The sequence below is a fragment of the Atractosteus spatula genome, chromosome 12, assembly GCF_055471065.1.
Source record: "Atractosteus spatula isolate fAtrSpa1 chromosome 12, fAtrSpa1.hap1, whole genome shotgun sequence".
NCBI lineage: Eukaryota > Metazoa > Chordata > Actinopteri > Semionotiformes > Lepisosteidae > Atractosteus > Atractosteus spatula.
Genome location: NC_142717.1, coordinates 11,208,410 through 11,232,932, shown reverse-complemented (window position 1 = coordinate 11,232,932; position 24,523 = coordinate 11,208,410). Strand labels below are relative to the sequence as shown.

General features: G+C 38.1%; 1 protein-coding gene across 3 annotated transcripts; it reads right to left on the bottom strand.

Moving 5' to 3' along the window:
* Positions 1-388: 388 nt before the first annotated feature.
* On the bottom strand, positions 389-23,796 carry LOC148822655 (casein kinase II subunit alpha). 3 transcript variants are annotated; one of them, XM_088928679.1, is made up of 14 exons: positions 23,720-23,796; positions 19,040-19,131; positions 11,492-11,633; positions 10,848-10,959; positions 9,918-10,019; positions 9,580-9,630; positions 9,280-9,339; positions 6,665-6,748; positions 5,735-5,845; positions 5,174-5,275; positions 4,987-5,087; positions 3,739-3,887; positions 1,243-1,332; positions 389-860 (listed from the first exon to the last, which is right to left on the bottom strand). In XM_088928679.1, the coding sequence occupies exons 3-14, from the start codon at positions 11,590-11,592 to the stop codon at positions 745-747; spliced, it is 1,179 nt and encodes a 392-aa protein (XP_088784805.1). In that variant the 5' UTR covers positions 11,593-11,633; positions 19,040-19,131; positions 23,720-23,796; the 3' UTR covers positions 389-744. The 3 variants fall into 3 exon arrangements, with proteins under 3 accessions (XP_088784805.1, XP_088784806.1, XP_088784807.1); XM_088928680.1 differs by lacking the exon at positions 19,040-19,131 and having other exon boundaries at positions 23,720-23,756; XM_088928681.1 differs by lacking the exons at positions 19,040-19,131; positions 23,720-23,796 and adding an exon at positions 23,096-23,145.
* Positions 23,797-24,523: the final 727 nt, after the last annotated feature.

The following is a 24,523-nucleotide window of genomic DNA, read 5'->3' as shown; positions in this document are numbered from 1 at the left end:
AGCACTGTTCAATTTAACTGTGACCACAATAAAGTGCATACTGGAGTATCAACATCTTTACTCGTCACATTTTCCAAGCCTCAAAGTGTCTTTTTGTACTCGAGCGTGTTTCAGAATGGACAGAGACTCCCAACAGGAAAACTGCTTTAAAATCATATTTGATACTACGAATATCTGAATAGATTTATCTAACAAATCAAACCTATTTAACCAGTCTACATCAAATACTGGGGATGTACAAAAAAATTCTGTTAATACGCTCCCATATTACAATTTTGAACTTGAAAAATAAGGGGATAAATGGTTTGACGTAAAATTCTAAAAGGCAATGCACAAAAGATCCAATCCCACAGTTAGGAGCAGTAAATGGCATCAAACAAGGATGTACTTTTGGGACATATAAAATAAATTTTATTATCCATTTTTCTTTTTAATTTCTACATTGTAGTTGCATTTCTAGACACTGTGATCATGAAAGAACGCAGCTACATTTCATCCAGACACAGACACAACATAAAATTTTTGTTGCGTCTGAATCTCAATATATAATTATTGTACGGAAAAAAGGAACCTAATTTTTCTTTGTTATACTCAACATAATAAAAATAAACTCCAGAGTGCCAAGCACCTCTACAGCTCATAGCACAGGACTGGAGGCTGCTGGCTGGCACTCAGATAACATGAAAAAAGGGGATGAGGTGGAGGGCCTATTTGTCAGGTTAACCAGAGGTCGGAGGTCAGAGTTCAGGGCTGCACTCCTGTGGCAGCTGGGACTTGTGTTCCCAAAGTGTTCGGAGAGGAAATGACAGGGGATCCAGCAAGGTTACCCATCGGCTGCGATGAAGACATTGACGTAATTCCTACAAAAACAAAAAAGAGAAAGCTAGATGAAGTGTAGCCTTTCCAACAACAGGAGCAGATCTGGAGAGTGCCCAGACACCACCAAATGTAGTCAAGGCAAAAATCTTGTGTGTTCAATTCTTATATACCATCTAATATAATTTAAATATTAATAACATCTCTCTAATCAATAGCAGAAAGCATCACTTCCAAAACAATGAACACATTTTAAAGTATATCATAAGTTCCTGCATTTTCAATTACTACTCTTATAATTAACTATACAGAGAAGTAAAATGATGTTTATTGGACGTAAACAATACTTTAAAGATTCTTAAATTGTAAAGGAACATGACAGAAGTAAGGCAGGAAGACTGAATCACAGCAGCTCTCATCACACACCTGCCATCATACTCGAGGAGCTAACTGGGGTGTTTCCGGCAGAAATTCCCGACGAGGAGCCCATCCTCACTTGGTCTTTCACTATGGGATCTGTCACGCAAAAGGAGCAGAGATTTGCACGTTTCACTTCATGGTGATCAAACAATTGCCCACAACATTTGCCATCAAAATATCCATTTCCCCCCCCACAGAGATTAATATTTTATAGTGCCGACTGCAAAAATGGTTTCACAAATCATAGTGATTGGCTCCACTTAAAAAATATTCCCTCCAAACAAACCAATATATTCAGCTCTTGATGAGCTGCTACCATATATTGTTTTCAAATGTGCTCCTGATATTTGTACAGGGCTTTTCATGATGCTTAAACACTATTTTAGTAACTAAACTGAACAATTCTGCACTCGCTCACGCCAGAAGCAACTGTAAAAATAGTCACTGGATCTAGATGTTCTGAAAAATGCAAAGCATTATTTACGGTTAGATAAGCACAGACAGGACCTCAGACAGCTTCTCTTGCAGCACCAAGTCACATACAGCCTGTTTACAGGTTGTTTCTGCTCCAGTATTCTGTGCTTATGAATCTAGAATAATGCCACCTGCTGGGCTGTCTTGTGCTACCTTATCTATACTGTTTAAAGTGAAAACTGACTCCAGTGGAGTATGACTGCAGATGTGAAAGCAAGAGAAAACAATAGCGTTCGTCAAAATGAATGGTGCTTTCGCTGCATGCAACTACTTTTTATAAGGGTGGATATGTGCCCCAGCGAGGCAGTGTGCGATTTTAACTTATGGTTTAATACAATAGTTCTGCACTAAATTAGTGTAAATGACTGCCACAAAAGTAATAAACATAAGACTAGACAATTTTCACAAAACAAAGTGTTTAATTATACATTGTTTACTGAAATAAAAGTCACGTGCTTTCGGAAGCAAAGTAATCATTTGATTCACTCATAAGAAAGCATCCCAATAAAGCCAACAGCGATGAAACAATTTTAGCCTCAAACTATTTCATAAATTACACTACACATCTAATACACAGGTAATGGACAAAAACATGAAAACACCTGGGTGACTGACGGACACCAAGTATTTTTAAGCAAGGGCTTCTATACAAGTGGGGCTCAACCCAGCATGCTTAGGGTCATGTATAGAAATGCTGTACATATCTGATTGCCTATACTAATGGTTAACATGGCCGCAAGAGGAGACGTCAGTGACTTTGAAGCAGGCTGTGTGGGCAAGTGCAGTGGTGCACAGAGCACAGGCAATGGACTGCCAAGCAGTGGAATAACGCAAGTTGGTCAAATGAATCATCTGATGCCATGTTCTCAACAAACAAATGAGTGTGTGTGGCGCCAGCCTAAGAACATTACAGTTCTGAGTGCTTGGCTCAAACAGTGAAAGATTCTGGGTCTTGCATTTTCCTGGCATGGATTAGGAACACACATTCCCTTAGAAGGCCAGATCAGTTGCATTCTCTACTTAATAGTATTTAGCATGCATCTTCACCACATTTTGCAGCCATCCTCTCTTTCCAGGAAGGGTGTCTGACAACACCCCAATCCAAAAACTATGCGGAGGTCTCGGAGTGAATATGACATACGAATAACATCAGTATGTCATGCGCTTCTTAGTCACCGGACCAGAACCCAATCAAGCATTGCTGGGATATTTTGGAATGATGTCTGAGACAGGGTTTTCAGCTTCCATTAACCAGGTTTTAGTTGACAAGACTTTCTCACCAAAGAGTGGTGCAACATGCCTCCAGCAGAATTCAAGACGTTGAATTCTACACCAGACTCTATACCAGGGTGCAGACAGGCTGAACTGGCAAAACCTGGTGGCTCAATGGCAAATTAAGTGACTTTAAATTGGTGTTTCTTTTTATGCCACTACCTGTACAAATCTTCCCATTCAAGAAAACACTGAAGTACTAGCAAAATATTTTTTACTTTCATGGTGGTATTCTACACTACATACGTTGACATGGATCACACAACGTGCCGTCTGAGTGTTGCTCTTCACTACACTTCTCTCAGACCGCATACAGCTTGTTCTGAACTCATTCCTGCTCATTTTGCTGGAAACCCCCAACATTAAGATGACACTTCCCTCACTTTTTATACTCGTTTATTCAGGGACAAGCTGAAACTGGTGATCCATAGAGCTTTTTGGAACCAAGGCAACACCTTCAGTGATATACTAGCACAAATACTATGAGAATCCCTTGTAGACTCCACCAAATTTCAAAGTATTTTCGGGTATGCATTGCACCCAGGAACAGCCTGTTTTGATGAAGAATGATTTTGAGGTTACAACTAAAAGAAAGTTCAGTCTTTCCTCACATATTACAAGATCAAGTGTCTCCTGCATTTCCCTTACATAGTGGAAATGACAATTTCATCTATCATTCCCTAAATTAACATGTGGAAAAAAAAGGCATCTTAAAAGGTTTAAAGCAGAGTATTTCCAGTTAGCTGTGTAACTTACAGAAATAAGGGTGCTCCATGGCCTCTCTTGCTGTGAGACGGGCTTGATGATCATAGCGAAGCAGTTTGTCAAGGAAATCCAGTGCTTCAGTGCTCACCAAGTGCTGGTTCTCACTATGTACAAATCGCTCCCACCTTTTGCGGGAATGTCTGTTGGGGAAACAAATTGCAGAGTAGGCAGATTTCGGGTCTTCATTTTCAAAAGCAAAGTGAAGAGACAACACTAAACAGCAAAGTAAGGTTAAAGTCTTATGGTCCATCTTAAAGCCCATCGTGAGTCTTAATGGCTTTTATAGTCCAAGCTAGGCCTGCTTTCTGCAGGGTTAATCAAGCCGTGAATACAATGCAATTTCTGGATGAAACACTGGACCATTATGGGTTATCCCCTAGCAATTCTGATATCTGTTTGTCCCTAGATGGGTTGACTCATGTAATCTGGGTAAAGAGCCTTGCTTAAAAGCATTGTCTTCATCGGGAACCCGATTTTTGCCATCAGTTGATCAAAATTAGTTTTAATTAGGCCTGTAGAGACACTAAGATACTACATAAAGACTGGACTGTTCTTAATTTTTCGATTAACCCGTACAGTTTTGAATTGTAAAATAAGCTCAGCTATTTAAAATAAACACTTTAAAACAATATGATTTCTGTATTTACCATAATTGACTTACAGTATTTCATAGCAGAAGTGTATGGTGCATGCAAGAAGTTATTTTCTCTTGCTTGAAGACTAACATCAACTTAGGTATAATTCTTGTATCGACAGGATGAATGTGAAAATCTTGTGAATCCTGATGGGCTTCCTGACGAGTATTTTATTTTGATGTGAATGTAGCCCTTAACACTAAATCCTCTTGTGAAAAACCACTGAGTTATTTATCTGGTAGATAATTTCTACAATATAAAGCACCATCATTCCTGATGGCTGAAACTGCAAGATAGTTATCCACTATTTCAGGTTATCTTTCCAGTAGGCAGATGCAAGACAACTTTAGCAAACAAAGGTGACATACAGTAAAGCATTTAAATGTTATAGTTCTTCAGTTTCAGATCATCCCATATCTTTTTTTAACTGTAAAACAAGCTCAGATATGTTCATCAAAATTGAAGACAATAATATGATTTCTGTATTTATCATGGCTGCTGCTTGCTGGATCTCATGTTTTTTTGTATGAAAGCTAAACAAAGGTATACATTTTCTTCAATAACTCCACTTCGTGGTTTTAAGCTTGAAAGTAAAAAAACATACCTGCCCAAAATGTCATTAAACCGAGGGTCTAATTCAATGTTGTATTTATCAATGTAATCGTACAAGTCTTCTGTGCCCAGAACTTTAGCAATTCGCACAAGCTGAAAAAAACATCAGAAATTATGCTCAAACCACATATTAACTTTAAAATAGCATTTTTAATTTTTTAAAAATAATATTCCCATACCTGATCATAATTATCATGTCCATGGAAGAAGGGTTCCTTTCTGAAGATCATACTGGCCAACATGCAACCTAAACTCCACATGTCTAAACTGTAGTCATACATCTAAACCACCAAAAACATGGAATTAGAAAAAAATCAGAGATACCAAACTAAAAACTGGCATTCAAAACAGGAATAATGTTTGTAAAGAGTCGTGTTTAATGTGACATTTCAGAAGTCATGTATATGGTACTGCACTAGTCATGTATATGGTACTGTATATGGTTTTCCTAAAAGAAGATATTATTGATTGGAACTGGTTTTCGAAAAAGAAAGATTCACAGTGCAAAATCCACAAACCACTTCAATGTTAAAAAAAAAAGTGTGGAATGGGAAATAGATAAGACTTGCTGGCAAAACTGGATTAAAATGAACTTTACAAACAGGCTTAAACTTGAACATACAATATGAATAGTTGTATAAAAAATCTTGTATTAAAAACATTTAAATAATGGATGTAAATTGTTATAAAGTGTTTTAACAGTGAATCTTAGTACCATAAGACATACAAGCTGAACTCACCTGGTAGTCTACCAGCAGTTCAGGTCCCTTGAAGTACCTGGATGCAACTCTAACATTGTACTCCTGGCCAGGATGGTAAAATTCTGCCAAACCCCAGTCTATCAGACGAAGCTGTAATTGACAAGTGTTTATTCATATCATTTCTAAATCGCCTACAATTAGGTAGACCCCACCTGAAAAAACACAAGAGCGCTTTTGCTTTTCAATACTAAGTCCTGAGAAAAATACAATAAAACCTGAAAAAGAGAATACGAATGAGGGAAATCAAGTTTCAAAAGAAACGAGGCTTTTTTAGAATTTTTCCAGTTATGTTTTTGCAACATGGAGGCAGAATTAAATTAAAGGTGATTTTATGCATGGTCTTACTACCATTTATGTACAGCCTAATAAGCATCAAGGCTGTTCATTGAAAAACAACACTCTGCTTAATATTTGTTAAAAATGAATACATGAACATGAACTTCCATACTATGTCCAACATCCATAATATCCATAAAGTAAAAGCAGATTTGAGTAGGATCAACAGCAAAACAAAATAAAAATCATACCTTATTAATAACACACATCTCAGCAATTACAAGGGCAAACTTTAGTATAATGCATTAATGTGTTATCACTAATTAGCTGTATGTATTGGCAAAGGAGCAAAAACAAAATTTCTTCAACTTATCTTACCTCAGAAAGGAACATGCTTTACCTAATTAACTGAATAGAAAAGTGAAATTAGACCTACGTCAAATTAATTCTCCTGGTTTCCTGTACTGATAAGAGATAATCCAGAAGTGCCATGAACACACCTGGCGATCTTTAAGACTCACTTCTCATTCACTCTACATGAACGAACGGTTTTACACAATTTTAGTCCTTCAACCACTGGCTACAATGAGTAATTTATTTTAAAAAACGAGTCATAAGCAGTAGGTTCAATACCTTCCTGTGTTCATGGTCAATCATTACGTTGTGTGGTTTAACATCTCTGTGCATGATTCCCATACTGTGACAGTAATCCAGGGCCTAAGGACAGGAAAAACAGACAGCTTTGAAAATAAGCAAGAGTCTTCCACATTCTCTTACAATAACCTCTTCTTCCTTGACAAATCACATAAATCACAAGATTCACATTAACTTGAAAGGCAGTTAAAATGCCAACCAGATTAATTTATACTGATAAAATTGGAAAAAAGATTTATAAACTGGATAATCTGTTTGCTTGGAGAAAAGTTGACTTTTTAATTCCAAGGAATATGTACAATATGACTTTGCTCTGTGCAATGAGATCATGACTTTGTGTTTTAAGCCAATCCAATCTATAATTCATTCCGTTACTTATGCTTTTTGTTCCCATTCCATTGATGCTCTGACTGCATCGAGAGGGCACTATATAGCTCTTTGCCATTAGTGTAGTGAAACCTTTGGAGTGGCCTGCATTTGGCCCTTATGCTCTGCTGATCAGTGCACAACAGAATGATTCATCCAGTAGTGGAAAGAAAGAAGAGTTCAGCACTGGTCTGCTGAAGGCTCATTACAATTTAGGCAAATCATTCTATTACTCGGGAAGAGCTGGTATGTTCATGCCTCAAGAAGTATAGCATCCAACCTATTTATTAGTCTGGAACAACCAGACCAAGCAAATTAGTTCAGCATGTCGAAGGGAATTAAAAGCCCAAACTCAAGGAAGTACTATGAAAAAAAATTAAAATGCAAAAACATTGTTCTTCTTCAGGTGTTCATTTCTACCAAGATGAAATTGCTCCTCTCTCCCAAGAAGCCTTCTCTCCTTTGCCTACACTGCATGCAACATCATGAACCACAATCCTCAGGGGGGAAGGGAACCCTGAGTCACACTGTGCATGCTTGGTTAAGTATCAGCTCAACAGTACTAGTGGGAAAAGGGTACTAATACTCAAGAAACACTTGTGTTTGGGTGAGATGGCTAAGATTTTAAAAACTAGGGGGATGGAGGAGGCTTTCATGGCCACAACATACAGGAATCCATACTGTGGCAATGCTAGGTTTATCAAAGGCCTATAATTAACACAATGTAATCTTCTATACGATAACGTGTTAACAAAATGCAATCATGTCAAAAAGACACAGGACAAATTAAGCACTAGTAGATGAAAGTTTTAAAATGAAAACATCTGCCAACACCAACAGATTATCTGGTTCCGAGATGTTTTAAAACGTCGGGCTAAACATCCAGTTATTTTAGCTACACTGTTACTTTGTCATTTATCAGCATACTCACCGTCTGCAAGCTACATTTAAGGATTGCAAATGTGTAGGAAAAAACATAAAAAAGATGTAATTCTTATTCTTATTATAGCATCGTTAAACCTGTTGCGATGCAAGTTAAACCTGTGAATCAATGCATGGAAAAAAATGAATCTTTAATGAAAAGGAGCAGTGCTCAGAAGCCCACCAAGAAAGAAAGCAAGGAGCAGACTTTACAGGAAAGCCAAACACATCCAGATGACTAAAAAAAATTTAAGAAGCCAAACACCAGTGGAGGTTAATTTAGCTTATTGTGTGAAGTCAACTGTTATAACAGAGCTCATTTACAATTGCTATTATTAAGGTGTGTGTACACTTATTCAACCCATTTCTCTAGGTTTTAATTATTTAATTTTTCAGAATGCTGGAGCATTGCTCTTTTCACTTGGAGGCTGTGTTACTATGTGTAAACAAAGGTCAAATAAATTCTGATTCCACGGCCTTGATTTCAGACTGTTAGGTTACAAAATGTGTTAATTTTGGAAAAGGGTGGGTGGACTTTCTGTACACACTGAACATCACTTCCATATGGACGTGACTTGAACCTGGACACCATAAAGCAAGGAACAAAAGTGGAATGCCCCCTTGTAAAACCTATTTGCAGATGTCTCCCTTAAAAATAAACAACTTGAGCCATAAATATCTGAAAGCAATAAAACATTGCAATTAAATTACAACACAAATGATAAACAGCAAAAGAAAAGAGCACTGAAATCATGGGCATGCTAATGTGAAACATACACAACCTAACACCTAGCTGGGCAGAGACATACACGATGCACGAAGGAGACAAGACATGAGCTGGTGGAGATGTAGCGCACTTTTTTAAAGGTTTTCATGGCAGAACTGTGTATGAGCAAGGGCTCCTTGCAGTTTGGAAGGAATATGAAAGCTGTATGTGGATGGGTGGTGGGAAAAGGCTGGACATGGAAATCACAACCCCCACTGGCTGGCTTGACATCGCTTGCCTAAATAGTTAAAACTCTTTTCAGAGGCTTTAAATTTACAACTATGAGAAAAGGTGAGAACATCTTTTAACCCAACTTATTTGTTTCAGAAATACTTGAGCTTTACTGGTCTTAATCAAAGCCCACTGATGAAAGGCAACATCAACCCCGTCTACAGAAGACTTGAAGTGTTTGCACCTGCTGAGGCGTTCTGTGGAGGAGGGGTAGATATGGTTTCAGACTTTAAATGGACAGAAAGATGCTAGCTCAACCCGCACAAAACAGCATCAGAACACAAGCACATTAGAAGACACAAAGACTTACCTTTAGGATTTCATACATGTAGAACCGAATGTCATAGTCTGATAACGTTTGATACAATTGCTGAAAAACAAAAAGTTTTACGAAAATGAACAAAATTTTAAGACCATGAAACTCAATTTAGACATTCAAGAAAATGCAGTGCATGTCTTTAATGCAGATGTCAAGTGTTTCTTCTGTGCAGCCATGGCTGTTTATAATATCTATTAAGCCTGGCAACTTGAATAATGTACATGGAAAACTATTTGCAGACCTACAGCTTTGTTAAAAGACTTATAAAAAAGGGGGAATGAACACACTCACCTTGAAGTCTGTGTTGTTTACATGTTCAAAAACCAGGGCTGGCGTCCGAGACTAACAAGAATGCATCATAAAATAAAGAATTTTTGTTAGGTTGTTTTATTAGCCATTTATGCATCAAGTTAGCTGGTTTTACCTTTTTTAATGTATACTGTTACGTTATGGTATAAGCCAAGAACTTAAAGAAAAGGTTTACTGAGATGAACCAATACAGTTTCAGTTGAAGGGAAGTCTTAATTGCAGAACATTAAATCGACATTTGACAAACAGTGATTTTAACCATAGGAACAACTGCAGCAAATTTTAATTAAGCACTTAACAGAATGCCAACAGTAACTCACCACAGGATCTTTGACAATATCTAGAAGTGTGATTATGTTGGGGCCACCTCTTAAATTTTCTAGAATTTTAATTTCTCGCTTGATTTTCTTCTTCTTGACTGGCTGTAAACAGTCAATACAACGCAGAATTTTACTATACAACCATAACGGAAACCACTTTCACAAAGGATATGAATATTTCGTACCTTATAAATAAGCCTTTATGTACAAGCTTTGGGTAAAAAAAATCAGTGCCAAAGAAATCAATTTATAAACGGTAAAGTTGAAAAATAAATGAGTTTTTAAAAACAACACATCTGAGGACTCGAAGAACATTCAAAGAATAAAATGCATCGAGATTGATCAACAATGCATTACTGCCATATAGACAGCTGTATCTATCAAGTTTTCAGAATATAAATTGGAGAACTCAAGGAACATATAAATTAGAGAATATTTCATCTAGTATCCCAGTAGATACAAGTAGTCCCTGATATACTATAACACAAATAACAGTAAAACTATTAATCCATTTTGACAAAGCTTGCAAAACTCACTTCTGCAAAAATAGTTTTTTCTTAAATGAATATATGCCAATATTTATGTATGTATAAACATATGAAACAGCATGTAAAAATCTTATTGACTTATTAATATTTAATTAAAAAATGACAGAAAATAACTTTCAAAGAACTGAAAACAAATCACTACAGTATATAGCCTTTCAGATTCCAAGTTTCTGGAAAGTAAATTGCTACATTGAGCTACAGCAACATTAGCTTTACATTACAGCTGTGACGCTAACGCATTTTTGACAGTTGCACGTGTTGCCTGTGACAGCTTTCTGGGTTAGCTAAAGAAATCCCATCACAAACAGGACAACAAATAGTGCCAGTTATCGTGCCCTCATTCGCAGGAAAAGTATAAATGAATTGAACAAAGTCATCATACCTTGAGTATTTTGACAACTACTTTTTCATTGTTTGTGATGTTTATGGCTTCAAACACTTCACTGTATTTGCCTCTGCCTAGTTTCCGCACCAGCTGATAATCGTCTTGATTTCTGAATCAAAAAGAATGAAGATACATGTAGAAATGCCAAAACGCATGTAAAAAAACGTCTGTGCCTTAATATTTGCTTCACTTGACAATGACTAAAACCCATCAGTGACCTGAGTTTTGAGAGGCTGGAAAGGACTTCAGTGGTCAGGCTCCAACCGAGAATTAAACATTACAAGGGTTAGCACAAACACTTCTTCTAGTACAAAATGGGAATGTTAGTAAACTGAAACCAAAAAACGTCTTTCCTTATCAGAAACTAAAAAAATGTATTGACCCAACCACAGAAAGAAATTTAAGCAACTTGAATTATCTATTTTAAAGAAAAGTTAAAATGAAATGACAAAGTTATTTGAGTACTTAATATGGTACATTATTTTAAATACAATTTCCAACTCGTTCAACATTAAATACAATTCTTTAGACTTTCAAGTAACATATAAACTGCAGTGCCTGATGGCTAAATATTTGGATAAAGTTATAACTTACGTCAGGTGTGATAAAGTACAGCTTAAAAGAACGGCCAAAAAGCTCACCCCCACTCGACAACATGCGATTCGTAATCCCAGTACTCCCGGGGTCTCTGTGTGTTTACATCAGCGTAAACTCGGGCTCGACTCGGGACTGGTCCTGACATATTCCGAACAAAGAGGCGAAGGTACTATTTTTGGGGATCACCTGAAAACAGAAAGACAAACATGGGATTTAGCTTCTACGCCAGCGGCACTACAGGCTGTCTTAACCGTGCAACCTGTCATTATATTTGCCTCAAAAACCCAAGGTAATGAAAAAACACTGCCCCCTGTAATCCCAGCAGTAGGTTACAAAACTGGAAGTTTGAAAACTGGAAAAATGAATCTGGCACGCTTTAAACCAAATCAGATTCATAAGCAACCTGAAAACAACATAAGATGCCCCTGGGAAAATCTGCATTAAATTTTCAAGAGACGTTTGGGGAAATATACCCACAGCCAGAAGACTCCTGCTGTTAAAAAATATCTTCATTTATTACGCAAAAAGGGAGAAAATTCAAATTTACATTCCAATTCGGTTTTAAAAAGTAGTTAAGTTAACTATCAAATGGAAAAGAACCTTCTACATCCACCACCCCAGTAAAGGGAAGGGTATGATATTGTTCAAGCCTCACGATACAGTGTATTTGTGTGGAGTTGGCAAAGGTTTTGCCGTGCCATAGATAAAAAAAAAATAAGGTGCGTTCTCACAACAGAAATGGTCAAATGTACCACTTTAAATAACTAGCTAAGCGCTGACCGAGATGGAAAAAGTGACTTGTTAATGCACAGAACAAAACAGCCAGTACTGCAGTGAAGTTGTAGTCTTCAATGAAATGCTGAAATTTATGAAACTCAGCCTATCATTTAAGGCAGGCGACTGTTTGGAAAACATTATCTCCATAGAAAATACACTGTACCTCAACTTTGTGTACAAAATGTCTGGCAATTTTCAGCCTAGGGATATTTTCTGCAGTGAAAGAATTACCACAAAGGAAATTTGTGCTTAACCTATAATTTATCCTTTACTTAAAAAATTGTAAAGCTTGTGAATTGTATTTCTGAAATACTTAATTTGCTGAAACACTGTCAAGCACTGTATCAGAAATATAACAGAGACACTGTATATAAACGGCAGTAAAACCACCTACCACATTTGCCAAAAATGACAATATACTGCAACTCATCAATGCATTTCAAAATGCATACTACTAACACATTTCTGAAGGTAGTAAGGATTGTGCACCAACAATAAGACTGCAGATGAAGATAACCTTCTGCTAGATTAAACATAGTTCAAGGAGTGGATAACATAAATGGAAGGAAGCTGAATTTATATGGAATTAAGAATAATGGATTTTTTTAATAACCATGTATGGATTGCACTCTCTATTAGAAAATTAACAGTACAGAACTTCCTGTATCTTTTCGGAGTAAGTGTCCATCCAAGACAGAGTCGTAGAGCAGACTGTCACTCCTACCTAGAGATCAATTTGCATAAAAGTCCACCTGAGCCAATTCTCATATGGGCCTCTATATACTCTCTAGTGCTGTCACCCCTGTGTAGTCCATACTATAACCACCTGTACTATTTGGACCAACCTATTACAATACGCTCACATAATTACTCATTTCCTCCACATCTATGAACTCTCATATTGGTCAATTTCCAAGTTCGAATATAATTACACTAACATTCTCACTCTTATAGAGAAACTGCTATTGAGTTAAGAACCATCGCAAGCTGGAAACAATCCACCCTTTTGGTATCTGACTGCCCACAGAACACTAGCACTGGCAAAACAGTACAAGAGAAAAAGAAATGGCGGAAGCAAAACAGAATAATAATAATAATAATGCTTCTATATTTGCACCCAAAATCTACTAGGATTCAAACCATAAACATAAAACATAATAGCTGGTTACTATGGCAACATTAAATCTATTGGCCTAGATACTTGTGTACAAGCTTGAAACATACCATTTGCAAGTGATAACATTCCTCTCCAGAGAAAGCCTTCTGGAAATAAGAAAGCCTGGCATGTTTACACCTATAAAATTACATTTTATAAGCAAGCAATTCTTCCAGCTTTGAAAGAGATATGACCAGCAGTAAAGGCAAACGCCACAGAAAATTACAACCCGCCAAAAGATGCCTTACTATCAGGGGAACAAAAAAAACATCACTATTGTAGTTGCAATTCAAATCTAGAAGTAAAAAAATATTTCACAAGTGAGAATGATCCTTCTATACTGAACAGTGTAGAAAAAAAACAGAAAAACCATACAAAATCACACTGCATTTTAAAAAAGCACTGAAGCATTTGTGGATATGAGTGCACACTACACTACATTTTTTTTCATTAAGCACATCTGCTAATTTATGAAGTCTGTGACTCACTGCCTATAAAAAGGGAGCCCTAAAGCCACCAGCACACACTGTAATTGGAAGGATCCACAAAATTGCTGAAGATGCCACAATCCAAATATTAAATTCTATATATCACAAGCCCAGTAAATATCATGATATCCACAGGGGAAAAAGTAGAGAATGTCTAGATTCTAGACACATTCTGGATAGAATTGACTAAAGAATGTCTAGTCAGTCTATTCTTGTAACTTGTTTCTTATAACTGTAATAAAACTATTAAAATCAGGACTACATCCAACAAACAATTTAAACAAAGCAGACATACAGTGTAATAAAATATCAGAAATATTTATACTAAGTCCTACAGGATGAAAAACATTCTTTGAGGTTGGGTGTCCAGGTCTATCTTTTCTAAGCAAATGGTTTTTCAGGTGTAGGCAGTGCAATGTATTCACCTAACATTCTGCTTCTGCATAAACCACTAAGAATACAATTATCATTATCATTGTCCAAATCCATTCAGATATTTTGGTGCAAATGTCACTTCTTAAATAATTTGTTCTATATTTGATACTGTTTGTACAATCTTATTTACAATTCAGGGTGATTGTTGGATATCACTAAACAACATTACTGTAATTCACTTGAGAAGATGCACTTTCACTGAATGGTGGTCCTTGAGTAACTGCAGATGGCTACGTAAACCTTTTTAAAATTATCACTCAACTGCTTATTCTTAACAGTGTTGTCAACAATAAGCAAGACTACAAAAAGAGCAGGCACATATCTCAAGACAAAAAGGCCTTTAAAGAAAAGTTAAACCCAACTAACATGTCAATCCGACATGGTAAAAACAATTCAAGATGTTAGCAAGTTTGTACTTCCATGCAGCTGCTTATTAAATCATTCAAAATACACATTACTTTATGGTTACACCCTAACAAAAACCTTTAATTATACAGCTTTCTGATTTTCTTTTTGCTGAAGCAGTCGTACACGAGACTGATTTATGGTTAAATCCACACTATCAAAGCAGGATGAAAAATTAGTCACACACTCAAAAGCAAGGTGAGGGAACAATGAATGTTTCAGTTTACTGGTCAAGAAGGTGAATTCCAAGTGGGAAGTGAAACTGGTAGGGCTTTCAAGCTGATGTAAGCATGCTTCCTAATGTCTGAACTGCAGTGCCTTCAGAAACTATTCACGCGCTGTGACAACGGCAAATGTTGTTACAACCAGAATTTTGAATGCGTTGAAATGACATTTTCCTTGATTCACATACACAGTAATTTAAAGAAGTGAAAATATTTTTTGTGTAACAAAAATAAGAAAAGTGGAAATATCCCGTTGACCAAAGTATTCAACCCCCTAAGTCAATATAAATCACCCTAAGTCACCCCCGTTAGTCAGCAATTACAGCTTTAAGTCTTCTTGGACATGGAGCAGCTTTGTCCTTCTGGATTCGGGTTACCTTCACAGTTTGGAAGGGGGGTGTCAGTGAACTGCAATCTCCCAGTCCTTCCGAGATTCAAGGCTGGGATTCGGCTGGGTCACTCATGGTCCTTCCTGTTCTGAAGCTACCCCAGGGTTGCTTTGGCACTTGTACACTTGGGGTAGTTGTCCTGTTGGAACATGAATTTCTGCCCCCGTCTAAAATGCTTTGCGAACAGAAGCAGGTTTGCCTCAGGGATTTGCCTGAATTTGCTCCGTCTATCCTGGGGATGTGCCTTCTTGCAAGCTCCTGGCATATGATTAGCCGCCATCTAGCCACTCTCCCATAGAGGCGACAATCAATGTAGTGTTGCAGAGACTTACAGTGGATATACAAAGTCACCACCCCCTTTCAAAATGTTCACCTTTTGTTGCCCTAAAGCCCAAAAAGACAACCAATAAAATCAGACCTTTTCCACTTTTATTTACAAACTGTACCTTGCAACAACCAAGTGAAAAAAGAAAGCACATTTTATGAAAATAAAAATAAAAAAGTAGAATACTGGGTTGGATAAGAGAACACCCCCCTGAGTTAATATTTGGTGGAACCATCTTTTGCTTGAATTACAGCCTTGAGACAGTTAAGATACATCTCTACCAACCTTGCACACCTAGAGGGAGGAATATTTGCTCATTCCTCCTTACAGAATTGGTCAAGCTCAGTCAAACTGCGTGGTGACTGTTGATGGACTGCCCTCTTCAAGTCATTCCAAAGATTTTCGATGGGATTTAGGTCGGGGCTCTGACTAGGCCACTCAAGCACATTCCTGTCCTTCAGCCACTGTACGGTTGCTTTAGCGGCGTGCTTTGGGTCATTGTCATGTTGAAAGGTGAACCACCTTCCCATTTTCAATTTCCTGGCTGAGGGCTGCAGGTTTTCTTCAAGAATTTGTCTGTATTTTGCACCATCCACCTTCCCTTCTATCCCAGTTCCAGCTGAAGAGAAAACACCCCCACAACAGGAGGCACACAATGACCAGTGCTTGCTATAAAGGCCTGTAGCTCGTCCAAAGTTGCCATCGGCCTCTTGGTCTCCTTCTTGCTCGGTCATCCAGTTTGGAGGGACAGCCTGATCTACGCAAGGTCTGGTGATGCCATACGCCTTCCACTTCTTGATGGTCTTGTGCTCCATGGGATACTTAAAGCCTTTGAAATCTTTTTCCACCCAAAGTGGATTCCTTGTTTTGAAATGCACTTCCAAGCGGTGGAGTCCTCTAGAAATGGCTGCCTCTGTTCTGAACTAATCAAAATCACCACAATTGATCACAGGTGGGAGCCAATTAGTTTGTTGTGTGATCTGTAAGGTGATTGGTTATACCTGAGCAAGTTCACAAATGCAATTATAAGGGGGGTGTTCACTTATCCAAATAAGGTATTTTACTGTTGTAATATTAATTTTCAGAATGCTTTAGAATTGTATTTGTCACTTGACTAATGTGGGTTACTGTGTGTAAATAAAAATGGAACAAGCCTAATTTAATTTGTTTTTATTTTCAGAGTGGCATACAACAAAAAGTACAAATTTTGAAAGGGGGTGGTGACTTTCTATACCCACTGTATGTCCTTAAACAGGTTCCAATCTCAGCCGTGGAACCCTGTAGCTCTGTCAGAGTCATCACTGGGTTCTTGCTCTCTTCTCTGACCAAGATCCTTCTTGTCTAGTTGTTCAGACAGCCAATTCTACGAAGAGCGTGGGTGGCTCTGTATTGGTTCCATTTGATACACCTGACTATGCTCCTGGGAACTCTCAACATCCTAGATATGTTTTGATACCCCTCCCCAGATCAATGCTTCTACTTTATTATAAGAATTGCACAGACAGCTCCTTGATCTTCATGGCAGAGTTTCTGCTCTGTGATACATTGGCAACTGAGGGACCTTATACAGACAGGTGTATTTCCTCTGAACTCGCATCTACCAATTGAAATGCCCGCAGGTGGACTCTAGCCTGGTTTAAGAACAATCTCATAAGGAAATCGGATGCACCTCAATTTGGAAATGTCCTAACAAAAGGCGTGAATACTGAAAATCAAGACATTTCAGCATTTTCTTTTAATTTACATGGAAAAGGTTTCAAGAACACTCATTCTTATTCTAGCATTAGAGAGGAACTTGTGTAGATCCGTGACACAATAATATTTCAAGTCCAGCCATCCACCCATTTTCTAACCACGATGGGACGTCAGTCCATCACAAGGCCCACACTCACACCATGTCCACTCTTCCCAGAAGCCAATCAAACCTACCAGTAGGTCTTAGGACTGTGGGAGGATACCAGAGAAGCTGGAGGGAAACCACGTGAACACAGGGAGAACAAACTCCTCAGAGCACCCCTGGTCTGGAATGGGACCCAGGGCCACGGCGCTGCAAGGCAGCACTGCTAACCACTGCGCCAGCATGCCACCCTTTCTATTAGAGTTTGCAAAAAAAACTGTGGAAAAATCCAAAGGGGGTGAATACATTCTGACAGCACTGTATATTCTGCACCACAGCCATCTTGCAGTTCCATTAATAATGCAATAAAGATTTATTACGCTCCCATTTCCAGGAGGAAGGCAAACTATCACACAATCTATCCATGCTAGACAAATGGCCTGCAGCCACACTAAAAGGACCTATTATACTGAGGAGAATTACAACAAATTAAAACATTAAGACTCTGTATCTATATAGAGTATCCGTATACATTGGAGCAAAAATTATCAAGCTTACAGAAGATGTATAATTTAAAAATGTAAATTTTATTGATGACGAAGTAAAAATCCAGATATGTTTTACATGAAGGCACAGTACAGTTAATTAACTTAACAGCACTCGTTACAATTAAGCAATGACAGGTGGTTTCAGGAGTTAAAATGCCGTATCCTTTCAGTGGTAAGTAGGTCAGTTACGGTGACCTTATAACCACTCAAACATGGCTGTTGTGCTGACCTTCACACTCTACTGAAAACACGCACATACAGAAGAAAACAAATGAAGGCCTGCGAAAACCTTTTAAAATCTCCCAGCCTGGTCCCGGGGACACTCTCTCTTATGATTTTTGTTCTAACTGAGCCATTAATTACCAATTCTAACTGATCACTTTACTGAAATCTCCTGCATGACAAGACCTTCTTAACCTGTTTCTGCTTATTTCAGTCTTTGATGTAAAAAAAATATAGTGATGCAGGTGCGGCAAAGATTTAGCAAACAAATCTCAAAGCAGTCTCTCCTCAACTTGCTTTTCAAGTGGTTGCCGTTTTTATTTAGGTCTAAACAACTTTAATTAAAAGGTAGGAATGACACCAACACAAACTAAGAAGTTCTGCAGAAGTATAATTACATACGTTTCAGATGTGAAGGCATGGGCCTGACTGGATCAGTCGAAACTGGCACTAACCATACCCAACTTCTTAAGAACCAGAAAAGGTGAAATTCAGATGAATTAACAACTGGTTATAAGATCTGCTCCTATTAAAGCAAGATGACAAAAAGGTCTTGCAGCTGAGCAATATCAGAGACAACATAATACTTTGATTTTATTTTAAAGAGGAACTAAGACAGGGTGTCAGGGTATCAAGGTGTATTTACATACATGTAGGATGCACGCGCAAAGTGATGAAACTCCCACTTTACTTACTTTATACACACTTTATTAATACTTATAAGTTACGGAAGGACATGAGAGTCCTGGAGGAGCATGCAACACATTTTAAACTGAATAGTCTCACCTCGTATGGTACCTTCTTGCTGCAGGTAAGAGGTGCAAGTGCTCAGGACAGATGCGATGGCTTAGCAGGAGCGGCTGGTGGAACAGCATAAGCTGCAGGGGGGGGGAAAAAAAGTTTGAAAGGAATCTCAACAACAGAATATGAAAAACAGTACAGCACTCGTCATCCCCAAGGATATAGGGAGTCAACTGAAGCGCAGCACCCACCTAGGTGAGACATGACAGCCACGCTGCACATCAGGCCAGAAGGAGAAAGAAATGAAATAAGAAATGACTTTGCTTGTTGAATTAAGGGGAAATTTAGGGTAGCCAGAATTTGGAAAGTGGGATTGACACCCCAAGCCTTACATATGGTATAGCTTTTGAGATCAATTTTTGACAAGCACATACATCTAAAGACTTGAATGGAACTGAATGTCTACTAGAAGTCACACACCAATACAAGGGTCTACACTACAATGTTTTTTTTTTTAATTGCAAAAACCAACACCTCAGACAAACCAGCCCTTCCATTATCTAACCCGCTGGCACATAACTACTCATGAACAGATTGCAGCATGCAAACTGGGCAGCCTGCCTCACGTCAGTTCACACAAAGTCTGTGAAATTCACAGCGAACAGTGACACCCCCCTGTTAATCTGCTGCTTTTGGAGTACTGAAGTAGGCTTCCATACTTCATCGACTGGGACTGGGAAGGCAGAAGGGACTCCTCTAAAATTATTAGCATGCAGACCTCAGACTAAAAAAAAAAAAACAGTCTCAAACAAGATATAGGAAATCTTTAAGATGACACTTAATTCTACAAGTTAGACAAAAACAGAAATAGGCTATATTCAGCTGGAACAGTCAAGCTTGCAAACAAAAGTACTGCAAAGCAAAATATGAACAATTACACAGATCAACTGCACACAGTTTATTGTATCAGTGTACAGAAGGCGACTGATGCTACACTTCTACCAGGAACTAATAATGTAGTTATGAAATCAAATCCTTGTAATAAAAAACAGCAATGATCATGTTTTTAAAGATGTTTTAATGATCTGACATAGCTTCGTAATTTCGAAATTCTATTTTTCCCTTCCTGCACAACTCATCTTTCAAAATACCCTACATTGGGTGATATACTCAATCTGTGTAAAGATCCCACCTGCAGCTGCTCTCCGGAAACAGATTTTTCCACTCAAGTTAATGAACCCTCTTTGTTTTAACACTTCAAATACTTTCATATAGAGATACTTATCTGTTTTATTGAGAAAAGAGAAATTCATATTTACGCAGGTTTGTGAATGGGTGTTTGGTTTGTTCATTTTCAATAGTGATGGTTTATACTGATCAGGAAACAGACCACCACCTCCCACCAACTTCAAAACTAAAAATTGATCAAGACGGCAGAGACAGAAATGAGACCTTTTAGGATATGGAATTCTGCACTTTAAAAACCTGCATTCTGTACCATGGTATACCATGAAATGAACATTCTTCGACTTCCCAACAATACATGATCAGATCCCTTCATTTCAATTGTATTAAACAAACCGTAAGGGTTTCAGAACAAATCAAAATAAATATTCTAATATCCTTCACATCTGGGTTAGGGCAACAATTATTCAAACCTTTTAGGCCATTGAGAAATCTATTTCTGTAAATGAACACCTAAGAAAGGAGCTGAAATTGTGTGAAGTTTTGATGCATATCTGGGACTAGCTGTTACTAACTCCACCCAGCTGCAATCTTTTTTGCAGATCTCCCAAATAGTCAACGGAAACTGATTTGTACAAAAATTAAGGTGCCTCTTTAAATATCAGTAACAGTTAACCAGGATAGAATTTCTCACCGTTGCGATACCAACATAACCAGGGAACAAGTACAAGTAGCAAGCATTTAATATATCAATGCACGTATTAATGGAGCAACACAAATTCCGAAAGACTGATGTGTTAAAATAAATTGAGAGGACTTCGGCAACTAGATTATTCCATCTCTATTTACCAGCTAGTTATTAAGGATCTCTGCAATCAAGATCTCTACGTCTAAAGGAAGTACAAGAGGTTTGTTTTATAACTGAACCCACAATGAGAAAAATACCATCGAGATTTCAATGCAAAGCCAAAAAGTATAAGAAACATAAGGTAGAAAGTATATTTTAAAACAGTGAAAAGGTTTCATATTGTCACAAAATTTGCACTTCCTGTCCTTATGCCTTTCGGTAGGCATTAAAGCAGCTTTCAATGCATTCAAATACACACAAGACAGTTGTGTGTGCACGGCCCATCCCAATAGTTTCAAAGATCCTAATGAGCCCTACGATTTTACACAAACTGTTATAATTAAACATTTAAAATCAGGGATGTGCATAAAATATCTTAAACATGGCTTTGTTCCCCCCCCCATGAAAAAAAGTGTACAAGCAAGAGGGGTGCCCATCATCATACCCGTCTCACTTGGATCTCACGAGAACCTTGTGTAGCCGTTTCATTAAAGAAGCCAACTTTTGGTAGATAAACATTGGACAGATTGTGGCTAATTAATGGTTAATTTCTGTTGCCGCTAAATACACCTTCAATAACAAAGAACAACATGCATGATTTTTTGGTCTGTTTGGCAGGCCATCTTTTTATGGTGGCAACTACCCGAGAATGATTCAGGCAAAACATGTTAACACAGAGCTGTAAAGGCAGAGGAAACCAAAAGAATCAAGTTCAAAAGTAGAAAGCGGCGGATGAAATGCATTCATTTTCATTTTCAACAACCGAGTAGTCCAATACAGGCTCACCAAGAGCAGAAGACGCTGCAGTAATGACCACAAGGCAGGATGTACCCAGGACTGGATGCTAGCCTCAAAGAATACAATTACAAGCGTAATTCGGGTGCATTATGGACTGGATCTGTCTGTAGCAGGAATCACTTACAAGATCAGCCTATTTCCAGAAGGAAGTGTTAATAAAACTAGGAGTTACTACAATTGCTAGGGGGAAAAAAACGTCTAGCTTACAAAAACTTTTTTTTTAATGTTTTCTGTTCAAAGCACTTAAAAGGTCTGGTTCTTCCACATGGAGATTTTCATTGGGGGGGGGGGAACTAGGCATAATGAAAGCTGAAGAGGTTTATTAATAGTTAATTATGCTTTATGCAGTATACCACAATTTTATGGCAGCGTTCAAAGTAATGAACAAAATATCGATTGCTAGTTGCGGCTGTGCTTTTAATTACAACGTCAAGCACGTTCACACACTGTACTGCACACGCCTTATGTCCACACCGAGCAACACCCAGAACGGCCCGGGCCAAGCACAATCGATTCGACAGTCACGTCAATGCGCTGCCCCACACTTCATCGCAGTTACGACAGCATCCCTTCGGCGCCTCCACGGAAACGCAGACTGGACGCAAATCCCACACATTTGGTATTAAAACTTCTTTACAGACCTAGTTATACAACGAGCACCTAAAAAAAAATAATACCCATTTGGTCACGGCAAGGAAGAAGTAGATTTGAAACCCCTTCTCTAAAACGAAATCCGCAAAATGGAACCACATTGTAAAGTTTTACACTTTCCCATAAACTGTCTTTGCTTTTCAAAACGAAATGATTCACCGACAACCGCGTTTAGCACATCAAACCCCCCTTCTCAATTAACCACCACCCAACACCCAAAGAAGGCCCAGTCAGACCTGGGACTTTCCTGAGTGCGAAGCCCCGCCAAAGAAAACAGAAGTGATGCAAGATCTGAAAACATCCACTAGAGCCCAGTAAACGCTCTTCAAAATATTCCGGCAATATTTTACACACGGAGACATAAAAAAAACTGCGAATGAAAATATTGGAAATGCAATACTAAAAATATACGACTTGTCCAACGCTTACTCCAGAAATACTGGGGAAATGACACCAATTCAATTTATGAATGAAATTAACGTCAAAGCGTCTGGAACTGCGATGAAAGTCGCAGGAATAGCGATTTTAACATGCATACAAACCCACGGCGTGTACTATTGCGAAATTACGATAAAATGATGGCCACGACGAACAGCGAAATGTGATCACTTAAAACACACCTCAAAAAAACAAGTCGGAAACCGATGGCGGAAAGTCAAGTCAGCTACCGGCAATACAATCAGACGTCCCCTTCCTTCAGTTCACTACGAAAAGGACTAGAAGCCTAAAATCCTCAAAGAGAAAATATTTTTTTTTCCTCTCTGGTTTTCTGCTTGCATTTCAGTAAAATTCAGAAACCATGTTGGAAGCTGTTACTCCTCCCCTCCTTCCTCCTGTATATGTGCCTCAATCCCAGGAAGACGCAGCAGACCTGTTTTTTTTCCCCCCAAAAATGATAAGAAAATACCCCCCTACCCCCCTTAAAAAAGTAATGAACCCAAAGGACTCTTTCAACCCCAAACCAGCCTTTCTCCCGTCCTCACGCTACACTCGCAGGTGTAAAATAAAGAAGAATTTGTGTCCACCCTTTATAATGTGGTCTGAAGATGCAACCTGAAAAAAAAACCCCAGCAGCCTCACACACAATGTACACTAGCAAAATAAAGCCCATCGACCGGAGCTCTTGTTCTCAACCCTCCTTAGACACAAGCCTAACATTCTGGCTCCTAAAACACGTCTATTTTTCCCCAAGTGAAAAAAAAATTAAGACTCCAAAAACTAAAACATTCTGTACAGTATATTACCTCTCAACGTCTGTGGGAACACAATATGGCGGCTCCTGCGACTCCAGGCTCCGGCAAACACAAGTGAGATAAAAGAGACCCTGGCCTCCACGTTGTTAGGGGGCGCTAATAATTAGTCTTGGCAGTAGTGATTCAGGGTGGGAATAGCGGCAGTCAACGTTATGGGAGCTGTTGTGCATTTTTGGGGGAAATAAGTAGCGATGTCCTGTAATTGTTAACGTTTGTAATTGCCGGTCTCGAGAAAGGGGGGGAGTTCGTTTTTTTGTGTTAATTAATAATGATGCTCAAAGTTAGTCTTTGTGCTAAACCTGAGTACACCATTAACGTAATTTAATTAAAAAATGTTTAGTGCGCATTTGGTTTTTGTTATTAATAACTATAAATTGTAAAAGGTTATTTATGCTTTTTGCTGGGGGAATAGCAGCGTATATATACTGTACACATTCACCTTTTAACTGAACAGATTGCACATTTGGATTTTCTATATCAACTTGATTTAGTGTACGTGGATTGTAGCAGAAAGCACATTTCTGAAAATAATTATAATTCATTTTCAGTATTGGTACATTTTGACAAAACCTATGTGATAAACTGTAACGTTTCAGTTTTGTCAAATAGATTGTGACCTACAGTACATGACCAGAAAAGTTCCTGGTGAAAATGTATGATGATAACGTTTACAGGCTGATGCATGCAGTTTATTTAGGTTGCATAGTGTTGGAATGCATCACTTAATGCACATGCTAATATTAGTAAACAGTATTTTAAAAATGCCACTAAAAACATTTATACACTTTTACATAT